At 37.5% G+C, this 21869-nt stretch overlaps 1 protein-coding gene across 4 annotated transcripts; it reads left to right on the plus strand.

Annotated features, from left to right (window-relative positions):
* Positions 1-227: 227 nt before the first annotated feature.
* Positions 228-10099, plus strand: LOC308690444 (nuclear body protein SP140-like protein). 4 transcript variants are annotated; one of them, XM_081364869.1, is made up of 14 exons: positions 228-1859; positions 1977-2063; positions 2227-2360; positions 2606-2659; positions 3023-3056; positions 3189-3335; positions 3840-3973; positions 6583-6630; positions 6734-6849; positions 6935-7031; positions 7196-7255; positions 8241-8381; positions 8497-8596; positions 8843-10099. In XM_081364869.1, exons 1-13 carry the CDS (start codon positions 1760-1762, stop codon positions 8563-8565), a joined length of 1221 nt encoding a protein of 406 aa, XP_081220995.1. In that variant the 5' UTR covers positions 228-1759; the 3' UTR covers positions 8566-8596; positions 8843-10099. The 4 variants fall into 4 exon arrangements, with proteins under 4 accessions (XP_081220995.1, XP_081220994.1, XP_081220993.1 ...); XM_081364868.1 differs by having other exon boundaries at positions 636-1859; positions 6731-6849; XM_081364867.1 differs by having other exon boundaries at positions 1579-1859; positions 6731-6849; positions 8497-8584; positions 8843-8992.
* The last annotated feature ends 11770 nt before the right edge of the window (positions 10100-21869 follow it).

The raw sequence follows: 21869 nt of genomic DNA on the forward strand, positions 1-21869 counted from the left end.
AAATACCTATTATAAGTTCATGCCCCACATTGGGGGATGCTTTGTCTTGGTCTGGGTATTTAAATGTATTGATTATCTTTGAATTGATTTTGTATTGTAATTGTTACTTTTGGATTTATTCGGACTTATTCTGAAATTATTAACTTTATTAAATTACGTTAAATCCAAAACACCACAAATTTATGCTCAGGTTAGAAACGGACTAAAATCCAGCTTAGGTGGAGCAGAGGACCACGCCGACTGAAATTTCAGAGCTCAGACTAACACATTGGCATTAGTCATGTATACTTAGACTGTAGAGGCTAATAATGGGTTTTACGTTTAGAGCAACAGAGTGTAGTTAGACCAATCTAAATACAGTGAGCCTCAACCTCTGATTATTGTAATATTATTCTAACTAAGTGTACATGGGAACCCATTGCATGATTATACAAAGTTACTATTAGAGGAAGTTAAGTTGTTCAGCTTGGTTCTATGGTAATGGTCATGACCTCTGGTTAGATATAATCTTACCTTAATTAAGTGTGTTCAGATTTATGGGGACTAAATAATATATTCTAAAATGAGCAAGTAGAGTACGGTCGTCTAGAATATTAGTCAATCGCATCTGTCTAATGACCAAGACTGACGAGTTTGTGATTATGAGAGAGTATACCCGGCCGCTGCGAGACTAGGAATCCGGATGAACGGGTGTAATTTCAAAAAAGAGTTAAATAGAATGTTCGAATTGCATTCTAACCTAAATTTGAGGTTGTTATAAAATCAGATAAACATTTAATTGGAAATAAATTGCCACACTGAAAAGACAGAACGTGCAGGAATCCTTCACCGGCTTTTCGGAATCTGTTGTTGGACCGATTGGGCGGGCCTTACAAAAGCTTTTTATTACTTAACAATAATCGTGAACTGACGAATTCCATGATCGAGAGGAAGTGACATCTTTGAGCCATGTTCAAATGTTGGCAAGTTCTATTTTCATGTAACATTCTTAATTTGTTTTTTATTCATCCTTGACAAGATTTTTCAAACATAGCATGACTACCATGTCACAGAAAATAAAAATAAAAATGTTTGTTTATATTTTTGTACTATTTATAGGCAAGTCATGGTTACACTTTACTTTATTGTTGGCCATCACTAACTGACACATTTAAAATAAAATAAAAATTTCAAAGATTTTTAGGAATATTGATGTTGTTTATGTTTTATTGTCTGTGTGTGAAAGAGGACAACAGTAAAAGAGTTAATAATTTTAGCATGTTAATGAAATATTTTTTACAATATTACAATACTGTTCTGAAAATCCATTTCCATTAAAAGGTTCTGAAAAATATTTGCATTATATGGACAAGCCAAAAAAGTATACAAAAAAGTATACAAGACAAAAATTTCAGATGGCACTTTTGCATCTGAACTCTTCATATCCTTTCTCATCTGTTGTTTTTATAGTTTTATTTTTCACTGAGCTGCAAGAGATCAAAATTCTAGAGCATCCAGAAGTCATTCCAGTAATGGCTGAATAAATCACCTTTAGTGCAGGAGTGTATCTTAAATGAAGGCGGACCAAAAAGCAACCTTGAGTTTCGCTTCTGAGAGGGAGGCAACTCAACGTGGAAAAACCCGTCCACTTCCTGCTGTTCAAATAATGCAGAAAATACGACAGCCCTTTCATGAAATCACTCGTTGAGGGCATTCCAGTATGGCTGAGTGAGAACAGCGTTAGAAATAAAGGACATCAAGGGATAAAAAGAGGAGGAGGATGATGGAGAAACAAAACTGTAAGAAGAGACAGCTGAGGGGATCGTCCTCCCTCTGCACATCAGAGAAGAAGAAACAAGCCAAGAGACAAAAGTGCCTCAGTGAGTCTAAAGCATTTTTACAAATAAAATGACAAGACAGTATTATTAATCAGGCATGTCCTTTAAAATATGAAGAGGTGCACTTAATGCTAACTGATTTGATTGTACTTGTTTCAGAATCATCTAAAGGACAAAACAATTCTCAACTTCCTGTTACATGTGGTTGTAAAGAGGGCATCTTGCATTTGAAGAAATATAATAACAGTAGGTGCAGAAACGTTTCTGTTAAAGAATGCAGTAATGTTTATGAGGAGCTACAGTAAGCTGTTGAATGTCTCAAGATTGTTATTGTGGAGCATCTAACATCCAAAAGCTCTGAAACAAGACATTCCAATAGTGGTTGAATAAACTGTTTTTCTGTCCTTAGAACAGGAGTGCATCTTCAGTGAAGACCAGTGGTTCACACCCACTGAGTTTGAGAGGTTTGGGCTGATGGACAGGAACAAAAAGTGGAAAACCAGCATCCTTAGCAATGGGATTCCACTCAAGAAACTCATAGAGGTACATAAGATCGGTTTCTATACATAATCAATACTAAGAGTTTCAACTAATGCACTTGAGTGCAATTATAATTACCTTCTTTTTTTATCATAACCTTGGTGATTAGTGAGTCGAAATTCATTTGAGAAATTCCAGTTAAATAACAGTTCCCTGATATAAAATGGACACAGGGAAGACAACATAACACTAATGATGACATATAGATTCATGACATATTCTGAATTTGTGCCATTTTCTATTCATAGGATGGTTTTCTTACATCTAAAAACTTTGTGAAAAGCAAGGTCCGGGACGCACAGGTTTGACTGCTATTGGATGGTTTTCCGATTTGATGAAGGATTTGCAGGGATAGTTCACCTAAAAATGAAAATCCTGTCATTATTTACTCACCCTCAAGTTGTTCTAAAACTGCATAAAGTTATTTTCTTCTGCTTAACAAAAAAGAAGACCATTTGAAGTATATGTACAAACAGTTGCTGGTCCCAGTTGACTTTCATAGTATGAAAAAAAAAAATTATATATATATGGTGAGTAAATAATGGCAGAATTTTCATTTTTGGGTAAACTATCCCTTTAACCTTTCTAGACTGAAACTATCACATGTGACATAAGTTAAGAGTGACCAAGATGTTCATCAACATTTCTCCTTTTATGTTCTGCAGAAGAAGAAAACGCCTGTGGGTTTAGAACAACAGGGTGTGTAAATTATGACAGAATTGAAAATAGAAACTAAATATTCCTTTAAAAAATAACTTACAACAGTTATTCAAAAAGATATTTAATAAAATATTCTGTTTCCTGAGTATTCTGTTTGTGTATTTGTTGTAGAATCAGATGAAAAGGAAAATCAAGATGATGATGGTGATGATGATGATGATGATGATGGTATTGACATGAGCGTGTTTGAACGTCCTACCCTACCTGTTACCTGCGGTTCTGGCTCTGGCATCCTGCACAAATCTCGCTTTGCCACAGGTGTGTGAGTGAGAATAATTATTTTGAATATTAATGTGTTGACTGTTTTACATTTCTTACTATAACAAAGTTAAAGTTCAGGGAAGAAATTAGAGGGAACTGACAAATGTAACTTTTAATCACCAAAGAAACAAACAACAAAACGAAAATAAAGCGTTGCAGACAACTGCGTATAAATATAATAAAACACCAAAATAAATTCCAGGCCTTCATTGTCCTCTTTCGCCCTTCACTGTCATCGCTCCTCCTTTTATCCTCCCAGAGCTCCACAGTGGGACTCGACACTGGTGTGGCGGGCAGGTGACGCTTATTATAGCACTAGCGCCACCGGTCTTGCTCCATTCCCACGGCTCTCGACCCCGCCCTGCTTACCACACTAACTAAGTGTTTCGAAGACAACATATTGACAATGAATGTAAATACAGTGCTTGACTGCAGTGGTACAAGTCTTTTGCTCACTCAGTTTTGTCTTTCTTTTTTTTTTTTTTTTTTTTTTTTTTTCAGGGCGTTGTGGGAGATGCATAAGAACAGAGAACTCCTGGCTGACCCCAGGAGATTTCATCAGATTGAACAAACCAGATGGAACATGGAGGAAAGACATTGTTGCCCATGGAATGCCCCTTGGAAAACTTATAATGGTAAAAGAAAATATATCATATAAAGCTACAGTATTAACAGACAAGGCAGTCACGTTGGGCCGTAACGACCGGGCCCTTCAGAGTCCCAGAGTTTTTTTTTTGGCTTTTAGTATGAATATGTTAGTCTTAAGCCCAGGATACACCAAGCCAACAATCGGCCGTCGGGCATTGTCGGGCCGTTTTTTGAGCATCGGTGTGTTTTTCGGTGTGTTGGCTCTAGTCGGACACCGTCAGGGTTTTTTTGGGGGCCGATTCAGCATGTAGAATCGCCGCCGGGGAGAGAGAGACTTCAGATTGGCTGTTCAGCTTAGTGAATTAGTCAGTGCACGAGAATAATAGCAAAATAGCGAGCAAAGAAGTCAAGACAGTACAGACAGAAGGCTGTTCTAATTTTACGTCATCTTACCAGAGTGTTCCTTGGCGAATATTTGAATATTAACATGAGCGGAGTGGAATAAAGAAAGTGATCAGCAGGATTGATATTCAAAATGGTAAGAACGCACTGCTTTGTTTATGGTTTGTGTATCTGCATCTTTCAGCGTCGGTTTCCCTTTTTGAATGATGAATATAGACAAATATATCTGCAGAAATAGACGGTTGTCTTATTTACACGCAGGCGCAGAATACGCATGCTTGCTGACAGTCGGCTGTAGTTCTTTTGTGTGTTCAAGTGCAGCTTTTTTGCCCCGACGCGAGGCGACAACACAGTCAGCTTTCATCAGCGCTAGTTCTTTGGCGTCGGTTTGGTGTGTCCCTATACCTTTACTTTTATCTATACGCTAATGTACTCCAAAACAATGACAAAATTAGCATTTAGAAAATATAAGCATTCAAAACTTACAGTTCACATTCAGTCAGTCACGCTCGACGTTACGTGGGGTCTCGCCTGGAAGCCCAATCACCTCCAAGTGGTAACAAAACGAGCCAGTGAACACTGGCCGGTGAGATTTGCATGCCGAGTCACACCTACCCGGACATACCGGTATAAGTAGGTTACTCACTTCATTCATATTTTGCTTCGGAGCCGAGCGGTTGTAAAGCGATCACTCATACCATTCACCTTTCAAGAGAAAGAGTAAATGTCTTCAAGAAAGAAAAGAGCAAACAGCAATTTGAATTGCTAACAATGAGACCTACTCCGAAAACAGCCATTTTAATTGTTATTGCTTGCAGCTTGTCGTGGGATCTCTCTGCCGGTATGAAGGCGCATCCAGCAGTGTCTCGTATCCAGCCTTGCTGTGCACGGAAGAGTGCAGTGTTTCACCACTCGGCGCTTTGGCATTCAGAGAAGTTTCCCTAAGAGTGCAAGATGTTTTCATGTTGGCATGGGTCCCTCACATGACAACAGTTAATGCAACTGCATCGGGGAGTGTGCTTCGGTCCTCTGGAGAGGATGAGGAAGCTGGGCTGCACCCCTCTGGGGTGGTTGTTCACGCTGATTCGGATTCAGAGTTGACGGCCATGCTTTCCCGGGCCACAGCGGATATCAGGGTTGAGTGGAACCCTTCACTGTCTCCGGAGCGCTCGTGGTTGGATGATTGGTATCTGGGTGCGGCGCACAGTTCACAGTGCTTTTCAGCCTTTTCGGCCTACGCAAATATGCATTTCCCCCGGTGAGCCTTCTCACACAAACACTGTGCAAGGTCAGGGAGGACGGGGAGCAGGTCTTGTTAGTTTTGCCATAGTTGACACTATCACTTCAGCTAGAGCCCCATCTACGAAGTGTGCTTATGCTTCACAGAGTGGTGTTTCCTGGCGGGAAGACCCCCGGAAATGCCCGATCGGCTGCTTTCCTTCCTTGAAGGTGTATGTCGCTGCCATCGCAGCACATCACAATGCTGTTGATGGCAGGTCACTGGAAAAGCACAACCTGGTCATCAGGTTCCTGAGAGGCGACAGGAGGTTAAATCTAAATCCAGCAATGCGTGTACTCTTTTGATGACGAAATTGTGGTCACGTGCACTTTACGCTAACGCTTGTCTACGCGTAAAAAGTGAAGTATACTTTGGCCTTAAGCTGTACTGTATCTTTCAACATATCCTCAAATGTTCATTATTGTTTATTTCATGCTGTTACTCGGGGCTGCCAACTCTGGCTGCCAGAAAAGTGTTGTATTGGTAATGCTATTCCGAATTTAAAAGGTCACTTGTTACAAAATGAATCAGTTTTTTTTTAAGTGAATTGTTCAAACAATGATTCAGTGATAAAAAGACTGGTTAAATTTAGAATAGCATAGTATATATATTCTTATAATACGCTATATATACTATATATACTCTCACTATATACTCTTATAGTACACTAGCCTAAATATAAATGTAACTTTATAAATCAATATACACTTCTATATTCTTACATACTTTTAAATATCTTTATATGACAGTAATAGTAAAAGTAGGCTAGTATGCTATTTTGATTTCAGATATTCACTTGTTTTTTTCCTGAATGTATTGATGTTTTTGATATCTTGTCGCCACCTACTGGTGTTTCCACCACTAATGCATAGACTACCAGTCTGTCTGGGACGCTGTCTGTGGGATGACAGCGGCCAATCAAGTTTTATTGCAATAAACACAATAGCCTATGATGTGTTTTCACATACTTTCCAGAAAAGAGTTTTGGAACCACATACAGTCAACTGTGATCAAGAAGACCTAGTAAGAAATCATCAGTCACAATTACAGTCATATCAAAAACATTTGATTCTTAACGTTTTAAGATGGTACAGTTTTATGTCTTTATGAACTCTTGTTCCAGCAGAATGATGACGTGTGTTTCGTGTGTGACTCTGGGGGAGTTCTGGTGTGTTGTGACGAATGTCCACGAGCTTTTCATTCACACTGTCACCTACCAGCTGTAGATGGAGACTCACCTGGGTGAGAGAGAGAGAAAACCTTTACCTGGTTTAGTCAAACTAAACAGTTGACGTGTGTAATATTGTGTGTTTTGTCTGTACTGAAGCCAGTGGAGCTGCACATTCTGTGTGATAAAGAATATGGAGGATTCCAGTCAAAAGACCCAGGACGTTTTGAGCAGTCCAGTCTCTCAGTACACACTGGTAAAGCTTATGCAAAACGTTTTGTCTGTACAATGGAAGTCTTTGGGGTCCAAAATAACATTTCTTTCATCATTTAGACAAAAAATAATAAAAACAAATAAATAAAAAAACTTGTTAGAACTATCACCTTTAACAATTTTGTTTGTCTGTCTTTTATCTTTCAGCACTGCCAGTGTTTGCTGTTACACCTGCTACATGAGAGCAAGACTGACCCCTGCACTAATGTAAAGCTTCTGTTTGTTTGTTTTAGATTATTTAAAGTTGGAATGTAAATATACACTCACCTAAAGGATTATTAGGAACACCTGTTCAATTTCTCATTAATGCAAATATCTAATCAACCAATCACATGGCAGTTGCTTCAATGCATTTAGGGGTGTGGTCCTGGTCAAGACAATCTCCTGAACTCCAAACTGAATGTCAGAATGGGAAAAAAAGGTGATTTAAGCAATTTTGAGCGTGGCATGGTTGTTGGTGCCAGACGGGCTGGTCTGAGTATTTCACAAACTGCTCAGTTACTGGGATTTTCACGCACAACCATTTCTAGGGTTTACAAAGAATGGTGTGAAAAGGGAAAAACATCCAGTATGCGGCAGTCCTGTGGGCGAAAATGCCTTGTTGATGCTAGAGGTCAGCGGAGAATGGGCCGACTGATTCAAGCTGATAGAAGAGCAACTTTGACTAAAATAACCACTCATGTTTTCTTGGCACACTTTAGGCCCCTTAGTGCCAATTGGGCATCGTTTAAATGCCACGGCCTACCTGAGCATTGTTTCTGACCATGTCCATCCCTTTATGACCACCATGTACCCATCCTCTGATGGCTACTTCCAGCAGGATAATGCACCATGTCACAAAGCTTGAATCATTTCAAATTGGTTTCTTGAACATGACAATGAGTTCACTGTACTAAAATGGCCCCCACAGTCAACAGATCTCAACCCAATAGAGCATCTTTGGGATGTGGTGGAACGGGAGCTTCGTGCCCTGGATGTGCATCCCACAAATCTCCATCAACTGCAAGATGCTATCCTATCAATATGGGCCAACATTTCTAAAGAATGCTTTCAGCACCTTGTTGAATCAATGCCACATAGAATTAAGGCAGTTCTGAAGGCAAAAGGGGGTCAAACACAGTATTAGTATGGTGTTCCTAATAATCTTTTAGGTGAGTGTATAGTATGTGACGTATGCACTGATATTGTTCAGGTTCCAAGATACAGTGAGAACATTTGTGGTCCCATGATGCTGGGCAGAGTGAAGCTGAACCTGGAGAATAATGATTATCAAACAGTGCAAAAGTTTGTCTCTGATATCGAATACGTTTTTCACCAATGGACTTCCAAAAGGGTGAGTTTCACTCGGGCTTGCAAATGTTACTAATGACAGGGGTCTTAAAAATTTGCTTATATATTGTCTTATTTTTATTGACTGAATTTGGCATTGTTCTTTGTCTTCTTTGTAGGATAATGACTTCAGTAGAATGACCTCTAGGCTAAAGGAACTTTTTGAAACCATCTTTAGACTCCTATAACATCACGCCGTAACAAGAGGTCCTTGTCACGGTATATATATTCACTGTCTCCTCTCTCGTCTTGTTGTTGAGTGTGTGTGTGTGTGTGTATGGGCGGAGCCGCTGATCACTGCTGCTGATCAACGCACCCTATTTAGTCTCTCTGTTGTCACCTTGTCTTTGTCAGAGCGTTGTTAGATGTTCCGTGTGTTCCTGCCTGTTTACCGTGTGATCCTGCCTGTGTGTTTATCATCGTCCTGCACTTCTGTCACCCACACTACATACTTCCTGGTTTCAGGATACAGTTTCATCCCCATCATTCTTCATCGGAGGCCTGGGCTGTCCTCAGCATCCTTGTGCTGCCAAGTGCAATTCATCCCCGGACATTATCTTTCACCACTCTCACCGTCTCTGACCTGCTCACTTGAATAAATATATCTTGAACTTGCGATTGAATCTTCTCCGTCATTTCATTACAGTCCTTCGACGTGACATTTGTGTGAAGGCTATTGTACAATTTAGACTTCATTTAAAAAATAGTGAAGTTGTGAACAATCACTATTAATTCGTGAATATGTTTCTTTCACTTGTGAGGTTATATGATACTATGGAAGCTTGTTTCAACAAATATCTAATATATCTTGAAATGTATTTATATCTTGCAATTCTGACTTTATTTCTTGCTATTCTGCAAACTTGCTAAATGCAAGTGTCTGACCATAAAGCCACAATACTAACTTTGACAACAAGGTGTTAATCATTTAAAAAATACCTTTTCCTGAATAGTACCGGTTTTTGGTTTCAAAACACACCACGCTGGATATAACCTGCCATGATAACATATCCTCGGATAAAGTCCTGCGATCCAACAGCTAATGCCAACACATTGCCTCCACATTGCATAGGCTATTGCATTTCACTCTCGTTGGATGTCACATTTGCATAGGCTGTACTATTTAAATTCATGATTGGTTGACTGCCAAATTAAAATCTTAAACAGAACGATACAATAACGTTATAAACAAGTTCATAATAGATTCTATTCGGAATATTTAAACTTGATTTTATTTTCGTTTTTATTCCTGTTAAAATTTCGTTCATTTCCGGGTTTTGTTTTCGCTCCTTGAACCAGTTCAGAGCCCAGGGCCTACATTTATAGCAATAAACTGAAGGGTGTGGATTTTGAAATAAACTGTTGCTTCAATGTATATCTAATAAGTGATTATAATCAAAGTATTCATCAATATTTTTCCTCTAAATATCACATGAGTTGAATGACTTCTCTACACTGTAAAAATAAAAGGTGCCTGGAGGAACCTTTTGGGGTTCTTCACTTTGCCACACCGGCGGAACCATCTGTAGATCCTCTAGGCACCCTTTAAAAAGGGCCGGTTCTCTGAGGAACCACACAGGTTTCCTGAGGAACTCTTATATAAGGCACTGTGTGGAACCACTTTGGGTGCCTCCAGGAACCAAATTTCATTTTTTTTTATATTTAATTTCATGGTGTTACTATGGTTACCTTTGACTTCTATTATAATAAACAAATTGAACCAAATACAAAATAAGAATTGTTTATTACATATTTGATATTCATTTTTATACATACACTTCCATGCACATGGGAAAAAAAGATAACTATAGATTAATATCAATGAATACACAAAAAAATAGTATAATACATAAGCAACATGAATAATCAACCATGTATATACAATAGATAAACAAGAAAAGACATATCAACAAAATGCATGGAAACACATATGTTCCACAAAATAAATCACTGGTGAATTCCAGTCATTTCAATAAGAATCCACACGATCAGCAATTTCGTTTGTGGTCAAAAATGTCACTATGGGACCAAGTTGGTGTGAGGTAGCCTACTTAAAGAGTTAGAAAAGTGAAAAGGTACAGCAGATTCGTTTTCCGTCTGGTTTCCCTCTTTTCTGGTGGATGGTCCAGGCACTTCAGTGATTTTCAGGTCTACAGGAGGATTTTTATTCTTGTTCAAACTTGTATTTCAGCTTACCGAGATCCCTGCAAAGTACAAAATTTACTGTTAGTAATGTTATTAAAGTGATAGTTGTGAAATTTAAATAATTTCCTCAGCTTTGTGATGTTCCAAACCTGTTTGACTTTCTGTCTGTGGAATCCAAAAGCAGATCTCAGGCATAATGCAACCCCAGTCACCATTCAGTTTCACTGCATGAAACACAAGCAGAAAAAATTGTGTAAATCATTCATGAAACCATTCTTATGTACACTTGTCTAGTTCAATTCAATGCAACAATTTATGTAAAAATGGTTAAGCTCCAAAAATGTCCCAGAAAAGATCCTAAAAATAATCAACGAGTTCACAACTCATGTTTTATGGGTTGTGTTGTAAGTCTTCTGAAGCCATATAATATCCTAGCAATATCCGAATATCCTTTTTTTTTGGTCGAAAAATACTAAACTTGAAGTTATAATTCAGAGTTAAAATGTCTTATATTCAAATGCAAATGATAAAGATATAAGACAAAATGCATAGCATTATTTGTGAACCAAACCTGTGATATTATTTTTCTGAGTAACATGATTGAGATTTGAGAGCATGAGGGAAGATTTTCAGAGAATAACTGATTAAAAAACACAAGTACACAGTCAAACAATACAATTTCACACAGAGAAAGTTCATAGTAATAAAGTACTTGCATGTGGTGCAGGTAACTTACTGTAATTCAATGTTGCCACTGATATGTTCAGATCATTTTAGAAATGTAATGGTTGTTCTGGGGAAACAAAAGAACAAAGCTGATTATTCACAACATAATATTTATTGACCAGTAAATGGCTTTAAAATGGTATTTGAGAGAATGAGGGCACCTGTAGCAGTAAATTTAGGCTATAAAAATAGACCAAACTATATTAACCTGCTTTTGTTATTCATAACAAACGCCAATGACGAAATAAATTAGTTAGGCTATATCAGCAATTTGAAGACACAGTTGTACAGAATATGTTGAATTGAATGACTAAATCAATCATTTCCATTTGTTCATTAGATCAACGTAGTTAGCATCGCGGCTAAAACCTTCATACCAGATACTGTGCAATAAACAAATGGTAAACACTGTAAAAACGTAGTAATGTATAATACATTTAGTTTATATATGTGTGTGTTTGAATAGTAAGTAGACTCTGTATTTATATTTATTTGGCGAGTTTACAAACCTTGTAACGGAGAGCCGAACAAATGGCGGAAGCTTTGATGAGAGGAGCCGTTACTTCAAACCCGATGACGTCGATCAGCTGAGCTTTGTTGCGCGCGAGCAGCGCGAGCATCACTGAAGCGACGACAGCAGAGGAATAGCAGCAGTTTCGTGACAGAATAAAACTTCTCTCCTCCTGGTTCTTCTTCATATTATTAATATTATTATTATTTAGTGTTGTTGTTTAAGGTTTAAATTACTTAATAAAATAGGCCTATACTAAATAAATGTAAGCTACCCAAGTGAAAAAGACGTAGGCTACTGTTAAATATATTAAAATGCATTAAAGTATATTTGTATTGTAGGTCTACTAAAAACACTCAAGTACATTTTTAATGCATTTAATAGTACGTCTTTTTCACCTGGGTATGTATACTGAATCAAACTTAAGTAGCCTATAATAATAATAATAATAGGATAATAATAATCTTATTCTGGCCTCACTGAACCATTGGGTTCCTCCAGATGCTGGCTTTAACATAAGAGATCTTCCAGGAACCACTTAAATGTTAAAAGATATTCCAGTAACCCTTTTATCACATTCAAGTTCCTCTATTTTCCCCCAAAGCACTTCGAGGTCTCATGGTAATGAAAAGGTGACTCCAGAACCTCTGAACTAAATACAAAGTGCTTAAAGGATCCCATAAGTTCCAGCAAGAACCTCAAAGATTGTCAATGCTCCTCCAGTAACCCTACTATAGGAGAAAGAGCTTTGAGGCACCTAAATTACATTTTGAAGTTCCTTGAGTATCCGACAGGATATTTGAGGCTCCTTTAGTTTTTACAGTGTAGGCTTGTGAGATTTTTCTTTGTTATAGAAGTTACCAGTGTGATTACTGAAATGTTCTTTTCATGTAATCTCTAATGTCTGTATTTGATATGAATGCAGTAACAGTGCTTGCTCATTTAGCCTGGCTTCCAGAAATGAAATATGGAAAGATGTTTTGTTTTGTTTGAGAAAGGTCTTCAACATGTGTCAATACATACATCTGTTTTTCTAGGGTACTCTGACAACTATGATCACAGGGGCCAATGAAGTCTATAGTTTAAGGGACCATCTCTTTGTAAAAGCCTTACTTTCCAGTTAGACTAAATTGTAGCTCTCCTTGAGAGAAAGAACTTATTATCTTGATGTTCTGAGCGGACTCTCCTGTTTATGGTTAGATCCTGGCCAAATCCAACCTTGAGGAAGCTGTGTGTCAGTGTGTGTCTGTTAGTCTTCTTGGTTACAGGTTAAAGGAACACGCCGACTTTTTGGGACTTTAGCATATTCACCGTATCCCCCAGAGTTAGATAAGTCCATACACTTTTCATCTCCGTGCGTGCCGTAACTCTGTCTGACGCACCCACCGCTAGCCTAGCTTAGCACAAAGACTGGAGGTAAACAGCTCCAGCTAGCATACTGCTCCCAATAAGTGATAAAATAACGCCAACATTTTCCTAATTACGGTGAATATGCTAAAGTCACAAAAAGTCGGCGTGTTCCTTTAACCTGTAACCAATAAGACTAACACACACACTGACACACAGCTTCCTCAAGGTTGGATTTGGCCAGGATCTAACTATAAACAGAAGAGTCCTCTCAGAACATCAAGATAATACGTTCTTTCTCTCAAGGAGAGCTACAATTTAGTCTAACTGGAAAGTAAGGCTTTTACAAAGAGATGGTCCCTTAAACTATAGACTTCATTGGCCCCTGTGACCATAGTTGTCAGAGTACCCTAGAAAAACAGATGTATGTATTGACACATGTTGAAGACCTTTCTCAAACAAAACAAAACATCTTTCCATATTTAATTTGCTAAATGAGCTAAATGGGCTAAATGAGCAAACACTGTTACTGCATTCATATCAAATACAGATATTAGAAATTACATGAAAAGAACATTTCAGTAATTACACTGGTAACTTCTATAACAAAGTAAAATCTCACAAGCCTAGAGAAGTCATTCAACTCATGTGATATTTAGAGGAAAAATATTGATGAATACTTTGATTATAATCACTTATTAGATATACATTGAAGCAACAGTTTATTCCAAAATCCACACCCTTCAGTTTATTGCTATAAATGTAGGCCCTGGGCTCTGAACTGGTTCAAAGACCAAAAACAAAACCCAGAAACGAAAAAAAAATTAACAGGAACAAAAACGAAAATCTGACTTCTGCTGATGAAACTGCAAACTATCTTCAGTAAATCTTTTTTTTTTCATTTATTATAATTCTGACTGTAAAACCCCTTACAATACTTTGTTATATTACCCTGGTATTTAAAAAAAAAAAAAGTCAACACTGCTGCCACCTCTGGATTTGTCATACAGTGCTGAGGGAGTGACTGTAAGTTTTTAATTTTTCTGACTGCTGTGCTGGAAGCCATCTCTCTCTATTTTTTCCCATATTTTTCTTTTTGATTAGCATCTGTGAGTGTGGTTGCAAGACAGTTGAAAATACAAGACAGGAAGATTTAAATTAATTTCGTGGAGAAACAAGTAATGTAAAGTAATGAGTTTTGTATCAAAGAACAAAATACTATGGCATAATTTCAGCAACTTTTGACAGTTTTTAAAAAAAAAGTTTTTACATTTTTTATTTAAAAAAAAACATGTAGGCCTATATTTATAGCACTACACTTTGCTATACACTGGCATTAAAAAAGACTCAATAATCTCTGCATAATTTATGCAATGATTAACATAGTAAATATAGCAAACTTGTTTAATATTTTAATTTGAAAAAACATGTAGGCCTTCATTTATAGCACTATACTTTGTTATATTACCCTGGCATTAAAAAAAGGAGTTACAATGCTGCGACCTCTGAGTTTACAATAAATGTGCTGAGGGAGTGACTGTAATCATTCTCTCACTATATATGTATTTTTTCATATTTTTCTCTTTGATTTTCATCTGTGGGTGTAACACAGTTAAGAGACAACAAGATCTAAATTCATGTTGTGGAGAAACCCAAAGTTGTTAGGTAAAGTAATGAGTTTTGTATCCAAGAACAAAATACTACGGCATAATTTCCGTAATGATTAACATTATTAATATTAAATTTTTTTTTAAACAACAACAACATTCAGACTTATATTTATAGCACTACCCTTTGTTATACACAGGCATTAATGAAGAGTCAATAAAATAACTACAAAGAAAAAAGGACAAGGGTTAAGCAACAAAACATACCTCTACAAGTTTACATAGCTTAAGGGCTTTTTTGTTTCTCATAAAATGTAAAGATTTGGAGACCACCACAAATTCCTTTTGGAAGAGTGGAAGGGAGGATTTACAAAAAAAATAATCTGTATTTGTGTATAAATGGTTGGCCAAAACCATAATATGTTGCATGTATTGTCGAGACACTGTCCCAGCCATTTTAGCGGGTAGTTCAGTGTTGTGGCAGGAGGGACAAAACATCTTGTTCCCTTCATCATGGAACGGAGGTTATATTGCAGGATACAAGATAGACTTGAGAAATTAGATAAATGCCAGACAATCTGGTTAAGGAGCGACCAGACCCCGAGAAGACAGGATCTTGCTGGAAATTACCATTTGAACTCACCATTTGAGACAAAAGTCTCACCTCAGAATACATCTCTTTCCCTCATCCCCCACTCCTTCTCCCCCATGCGAAGATCACCAAAAAAATCACCCAAGAATCTAAATGGTTTAATGTGAATGATTATCATAGAGTATTATACATGTTTAATATCATTTGAAATGCCTCAGTGCGACTGGTACAAATGTCTTATTTCCAAATAAGTAAAACAAAAGGTAATAAGGTTTTAAGAGTTTAGAGATAACTGGCACACAAAGGAAGGTGGTCTCCAGGTAAATGGTCTCCTACCCCCCAAAAGGTGTAACCTCTGAATGCAAATTTCCATTGTTAGCACATGTTTCCATGTGAAAGAGGTTCTGTCTATATAATGGAATGCTATGATGCTAAGAGTGACCAAAAACTCTTAGCATTATGTATTTTAATGTCGGGTTTGCATCTCTTCTCTTTATTCCAGAGCATTTGATGTTTTGTATCGATTATCTTTGAATTGATTATGAAATTGGCATGATACATTTACCTGACATAATAAATTGTTACATTTGATTATTCTGATTTAATGATGCACAGATATCATTAAAACCTTTTCATTTATGGAGTCAGATGAAATAACGAGAGAATACATATTCAAATGTATTGGATTTAATCAAAAAATACTTTGCCACGAGAAAAGACAGTAACACGCAAAGACCTTCCACGCTGGTCGGATGCTGGACCTTGGGCCAATCGAACGCGAGCTAACAGTAACAATGTAGTGGCATTAGGGGTCCCAATGGATAACGCCACAATGACCTGAAACGTGCTACGAGGTTTGGCGGTGTATTTGCTACATCATAACCTTCCCAATACCCCATGTAAGCCGTGTAGTCCGTCATACCATGCGGGGACAGAGAGGTCAGTACTAACAATGGAAATGGGTTGCTTCAGCCATTTCTTTTCTTGACATTTTCTGTTTTTTTTTTTTTTTTTTTTTTTTTTATAAGGATAAATTTACAGATGTGCTGACCAAGACTTAGCGCTGGGGAAGTGTTCTTTCTCCTATGCAGAAGAAAGCACACTACAGAGACAACATCCTGCCCGAATGGAGGTTAGCATGAGGAGAATACATTACATGGACTTACCAAATGGGAAGTACCACACATGGAAGAAAGTCCCACACATGGAAGAAAGTCCCTATGGTACACTGTAAAAACTAAAGGAGCCTCAAGTATCCTGTTGGATACTCAAGGAACTTCAAAATGTAATTTTGGTGCCTCAAAGCTCTTTTTCCTATGGTAGGGTTACTGGAGGAGCATTGACAATCTTTGAGGTTCTTGCTGGAACTTATGGGATCCTTTAAGCACTTTGTATTTACTTCAGAGGTTCTGGAGTCACCTTTTCATTACTATGAGACCTCGAAGTGCTTTGGGGGAAAATAGAGGAACTTGAATGCGATAAAAGGGTTATTGGAAGATCTTTTAACATTTAAGTGGTTCCTGGAAGATCTCTTATGTTAAAGCCAGCATCTGGAGGAACCCAATGGTTCAGTGAGGCCAGAATTAGATTATTATTCTATTATTATTATTATTATCCTATTATTATAATTATTATAGGCTACTTAAGTTTGATTCAGTATACATACCCAGGTGAAAAAGACGTACTATTAAATGTATTAAAAATGTACTTGAGTGTGTTTTTAGTAGACCTACAATACAAATATACTTTAATGCATTTTTAATACATTTAACAGTAACCTAGTCTTTTTCACTTGGGTAGCTTACATATATTTAGTATAGGCCTATTTTATTAAGTCATTTAAACCTTAAACAACAACACTAAATAATAATAATATTATATAGGAGAAGCAGGAGGAGAGAAGTTTTATTCTGTCACGAAACTGCTGCTATTCCTCTGCTGTCGTCGCTTCAGTGATGCTCGCGCTGCTCGCGCGCAACAAAGCTCAGCTGATCGACGTCATCGGTTTGAAAGTAACGGCTCCTCTCATCAAAGCTTCCGCCGTTTATTCGGCTCTCCATTACAAGGTTTGTAAACTCGCCAAATAAATATACAGTCTACTCACTATATATTTAAACACACACATATATATAAACTAAATTTATTATACATTACTACGTTTTTACAGTGTTTACCACTCGTTTATTGCACAGTATCTGGTTTTAGCCGCGATGCTAACTAACTTACGTTGATCTAATGAACAAATGGAAATGATTGACTTATTGTCTTAGATTGATTTAGTCATTCAATTCAACATATTTTGTACAACTGTGTCTTCAAATTGCTGATATAGCCTAACTAATTTAGAAAATTCTCTGATTCTTGGCGTTTGTTATGAATAACAAAAACAGGTTATAGTTTGCTCTGTTTTTGTTTAGCCTAACGTTAACTTGCTACTTACTACAGGTGCCCTCATTCTCTCAAATACCATTTTAAAGCCATTTACTGGTCAATAAATATTATGTTGTGAATAATCAGCTTTGTTCTTTTGTTTCCCCAGAACAACCATTACATTTCTAAAATAATCTGAACATTTCAGTGGCAACATTGAATTACAGTAAGTTACCTGCACCACATGCTGTACTTTATTACTATGAACTTTCTCTGTGTGCAATTGTATTGTTTGACTGTGTACTTGTGTTTTTTAATCAGTTACTCTCTGAAAATCTTTTCTCATGATCTCAAATCTCATTCATGTTACTCAGAAAAATAATATCACAGGTTTGATTCACAAAAAATGCTATAGACATTTTTAGTCTTTTTCGACAAAAAATAAAAATAAAAAAAAGGAAAAAGCTATTAGGCTTCAGAAGACTTGCAACACAACCCATAACACATGAGTTGTGAACTCATTGATTATTTTTAGGATCTTTTCTGGGACATTTTTGGAGCTTAACCATTTTTACATAAATTGTTGCATTGAATTGAACTAGACAAGTGTGCATAAGAATGGTTTCATGAATGATTTACACATTTGTTTTCTTCTTGTGTTTCATGCAGTGAAAGTGAATGGTGACTGGGGATGCATTATGCCTGAGATCTGCTTTTGGGTTCCACAGACAGAAAGTCAAACAGGTTTGGACCGTCACAAGGCTGAGGAAATTATTTCAATTTCACAACTATCACTTTAATAACATTATTAACAGTAAATTTTGTACTTTGCAGGGATCTCAGTAAGCTGAAATACAAGTTTGAACAAGAATAAAAATCCTCCTGTAGACCTGAAAATCACTGAAGTGCCTGGACCATCCACCAGAACAGAGGAAAAACAAACGGAAAACGATGCTGTACCTTTTCACTTTTCTAACTCGTTAAGTACCTCACACCAACTTGGTCCCATAGTGACATTTTTGACCACAAACGAAATTGCTGATCGTGTGGATTCTTAATGACTGGAATTCACCAGTGAACATTCACAGAACAACAGATCATTTTACTGCACCTTAACTCTGTTTCGGGTCGAAGCCTCTACTTCCTCTATCTTGTTTCATGAGAATACTCAACAACCATTTATGAACACTGTTGATTCAAGTCACACATTTAAGATTTTCAAAAGCCATAGTGTACATTACAGTCTCCAGTCTAACGGCATCCCAGACTTAAACATTTTATGATTCAAAATAGCTGAATAACTAACAATCTGAGATTTCAGTATAGAGATAAAGGTTACAGCACAATGAGTGTATAGCACTGTTGTTTGTTTTTAGCATCTGATAGAGCTTTTGGACTTGGAAACAGTGATGTCAGAATTACCATCGGACTGAAACACAAATGTTTTAAAGTTAAGTATGATGGACATTTTTAATTAGTTCAAATGTAATTTTATTTACATTGATTTATTTCGTGGAACATATGTGTTTCCATGCATTTTGTTGAGATGTCTTTTCTTGTTTATCTATTGTATACATGGTTGATTATTCATGTTGCTTATGTATTATACTATTTTTTTGTGTATTCATTGATATTAATCTGTAGTTAGCTTTTTTCCCCATGTGCATGGAAGTGTATGTATAAAAATGAATATCAAATATGTAATAAACAATTCTTATTTTGTATTTGGTTCAATTTGTTTATTATAATAGATGTCAAAGGTAACCATAGTAACAACATGAAATTAAATATTTAAAAAAAATGAAATTTGGTTCCTGGAGGCACCCAAAGTGGTTCCACACAGTGCTTCATATAAGAGTTCCTCAGGAAACCTGTGTGGTTCCTCAGAGAACCGGCCCTTTTTAAAGGGTGCCTAGAGGATCTACAGACGGTTCCGCCGGTGTGGCAAAGTGAAGAACCCCAAAAGGTTCCTCCAGGCACCTTTTATTTTTACAGTGTAGGTCCTACCTGAAAAGGGAGAGAGAGTCTCTGCCCAGGTGAAGACACAGGGTTTACTGACAGGAAAATCGAACAGTGGAGAATACATCAAATGGGAATACCACTAGGGAATTATCTCATATGGAGCACTTAGCCCAATTACACAGGCTTCCATGGCATACCAAGAATAATGGGCATGGTAGCGAATTCCTCCGCCAAATTTGCCTACCAATTTGTTAAAGGTTAAAAAGATTTCCAGGGTTTGACGAAAGGGAAACTCATTTAACCCTTTTGCACATACGATCACACCGGTGTGATCAGTCTTGGCTGGACCCTGGGGCGTACGATCTCACAGGTGTGATTGGAACGGTCAGTGCATCACATGATCAAATGTTAAATTCAAATGTGCTTTCGCGCATTGACTGGCGCTGAGCCAGAGACGGACGTGCCAAATGCTGTCATATATCACAACTATTCAGTGTTTTGAACCACATAATGTTTATTTTAGGTTTCAAACATTTAAAATCACATAAGTACTGTACTAGCAAAACAATGAATTTGAGTTTGTAAAATACACACTGATGTCTGGAAGCAGAATAATAATCCTTTCAATTATAATTAGACGACACGTTTTATTCACATCAGATACACATTGTGTAAGTAGCTTTAAAAGTTTTTAAACAAATTTTGTACAAAAGGATAGGAATCAAATTGGTTTCAAGTGCTTTTTATTAGGAGGTTGTGGTGCAGGGGACCTCCAACATAAATTTTGCCTAGGGCCTCCAAATGTCTAGAACCGTCCCCGTGTCCACTGCATTGTGATGTGCCACTATAGCAGCCACATACACTTTTAAGGTAGAGGGGACAGCCACCTCTCCAACCTCTTCTACAGGAAGGAAGCACTGATCCGACTGCACATCTCTGTGGGTCTTCCCTCAGGAAGAACACCAATCCTCGAACAGATGTCACATCAGACAGTAACTACCTCATGGAGGGGCTCTGTCCTGAGTGATTATGTCTAGCACCATAAGTGATAGTCCAATTAGGTCTTTGCCATCCCATCCAGGGGCCAGACCTGGAGGGTTCCAGAGGTCTGGGCGTGGGTGCCAAATTGTGCCCTGCCCCTGAGAAGCATGGCAACAAGAAGTTTGCAGAGCTCCATCAGGTGTTCAGAAACAACAATGATCCTTTGATTTATTTAGAGAGAAAGAAACCAGAATACTAGTGTGTTCCAGGGATTCTGCAAAGGAGCAAAATATGCTGCAATATTTGGAGCCTTGATTTGTAGTAAGCTGAAAACCCCCATTCTCCAGAGAGCAACAAGGCTGCAAATGATATGGCAGGAGAGATGTAGACAAATATTCCAGCATTGAAATGCAGCAGGTCAAACCCGGAGAAACACATTCTGAAAACACTAGCAGAGGAGGAGGACTTTCAAAAGTTCCTTCATTACATACATTTACAGAGGAACCACTTTAAAGATTTCATCAAAGCTGAAGTGAAAGCATATATAACAGGGGAGAACTCCCCAGCTCTTGCAATGATTAAGGGGAACATCAAGAACAAGGGGCAATGTGTCATTACGGCTGCTGAAAAAGCAACTCAGATTGTCTGAAAGACAAGCTTAAATACAGCAAAGAACATCTCACTGGTAACTGCTGTCAGGACATCACTGACTTTGAACTTCTAAAAGAGGTTGTGAAAAAATAACTTCAGCCCATCACAGAAGAGTCAAACAAATACTTACCAAAACCCTCTGATACTGAAATGAAAATGTTCAGGGAACAACCAGATGATATTTTAATTGAACATTTCTACCAGTGCTGCTGGGTTCATTCAGTGTCCCTTCTGTAAAGTTATCCGTGTTAACACAATAGAGGATTATCTTGGAGATCACATTACTCCCTTCCATTGTATCTGTGGGATAAGTCAAGAGGGATGTTTTACAAAGGTACAAGCTAAGGTGCTTGGAATTATGCACATCTTCAGTGGCAAGTGAAACATTACTTATTTAGTTTTATGGACAGAGTATAGAACAGTTGGTCTGGATTTTGAGGAATGGCGTCGCCTGGTGTCAATTCTAGAATGATTTGGAAGATTATTGAAAACCTTCAGTGGTTATGGTATGATTCCAAATGAATAGATCCTACACATAAAAGCAAGTTTTGGAGAGTTTGGAGAAATGCCTGTAAATTGAATAGCCTTACATTTTTTAAA

Source organism: Scardinius erythrophthalmus (assembly GCF_964197995.2).
Source record: "Scardinius erythrophthalmus genome assembly, chromosome: 1".
Lineage (NCBI taxonomy): Eukaryota > Metazoa > Chordata > Actinopteri > Cypriniformes > Leuciscidae > Scardinius > Scardinius erythrophthalmus.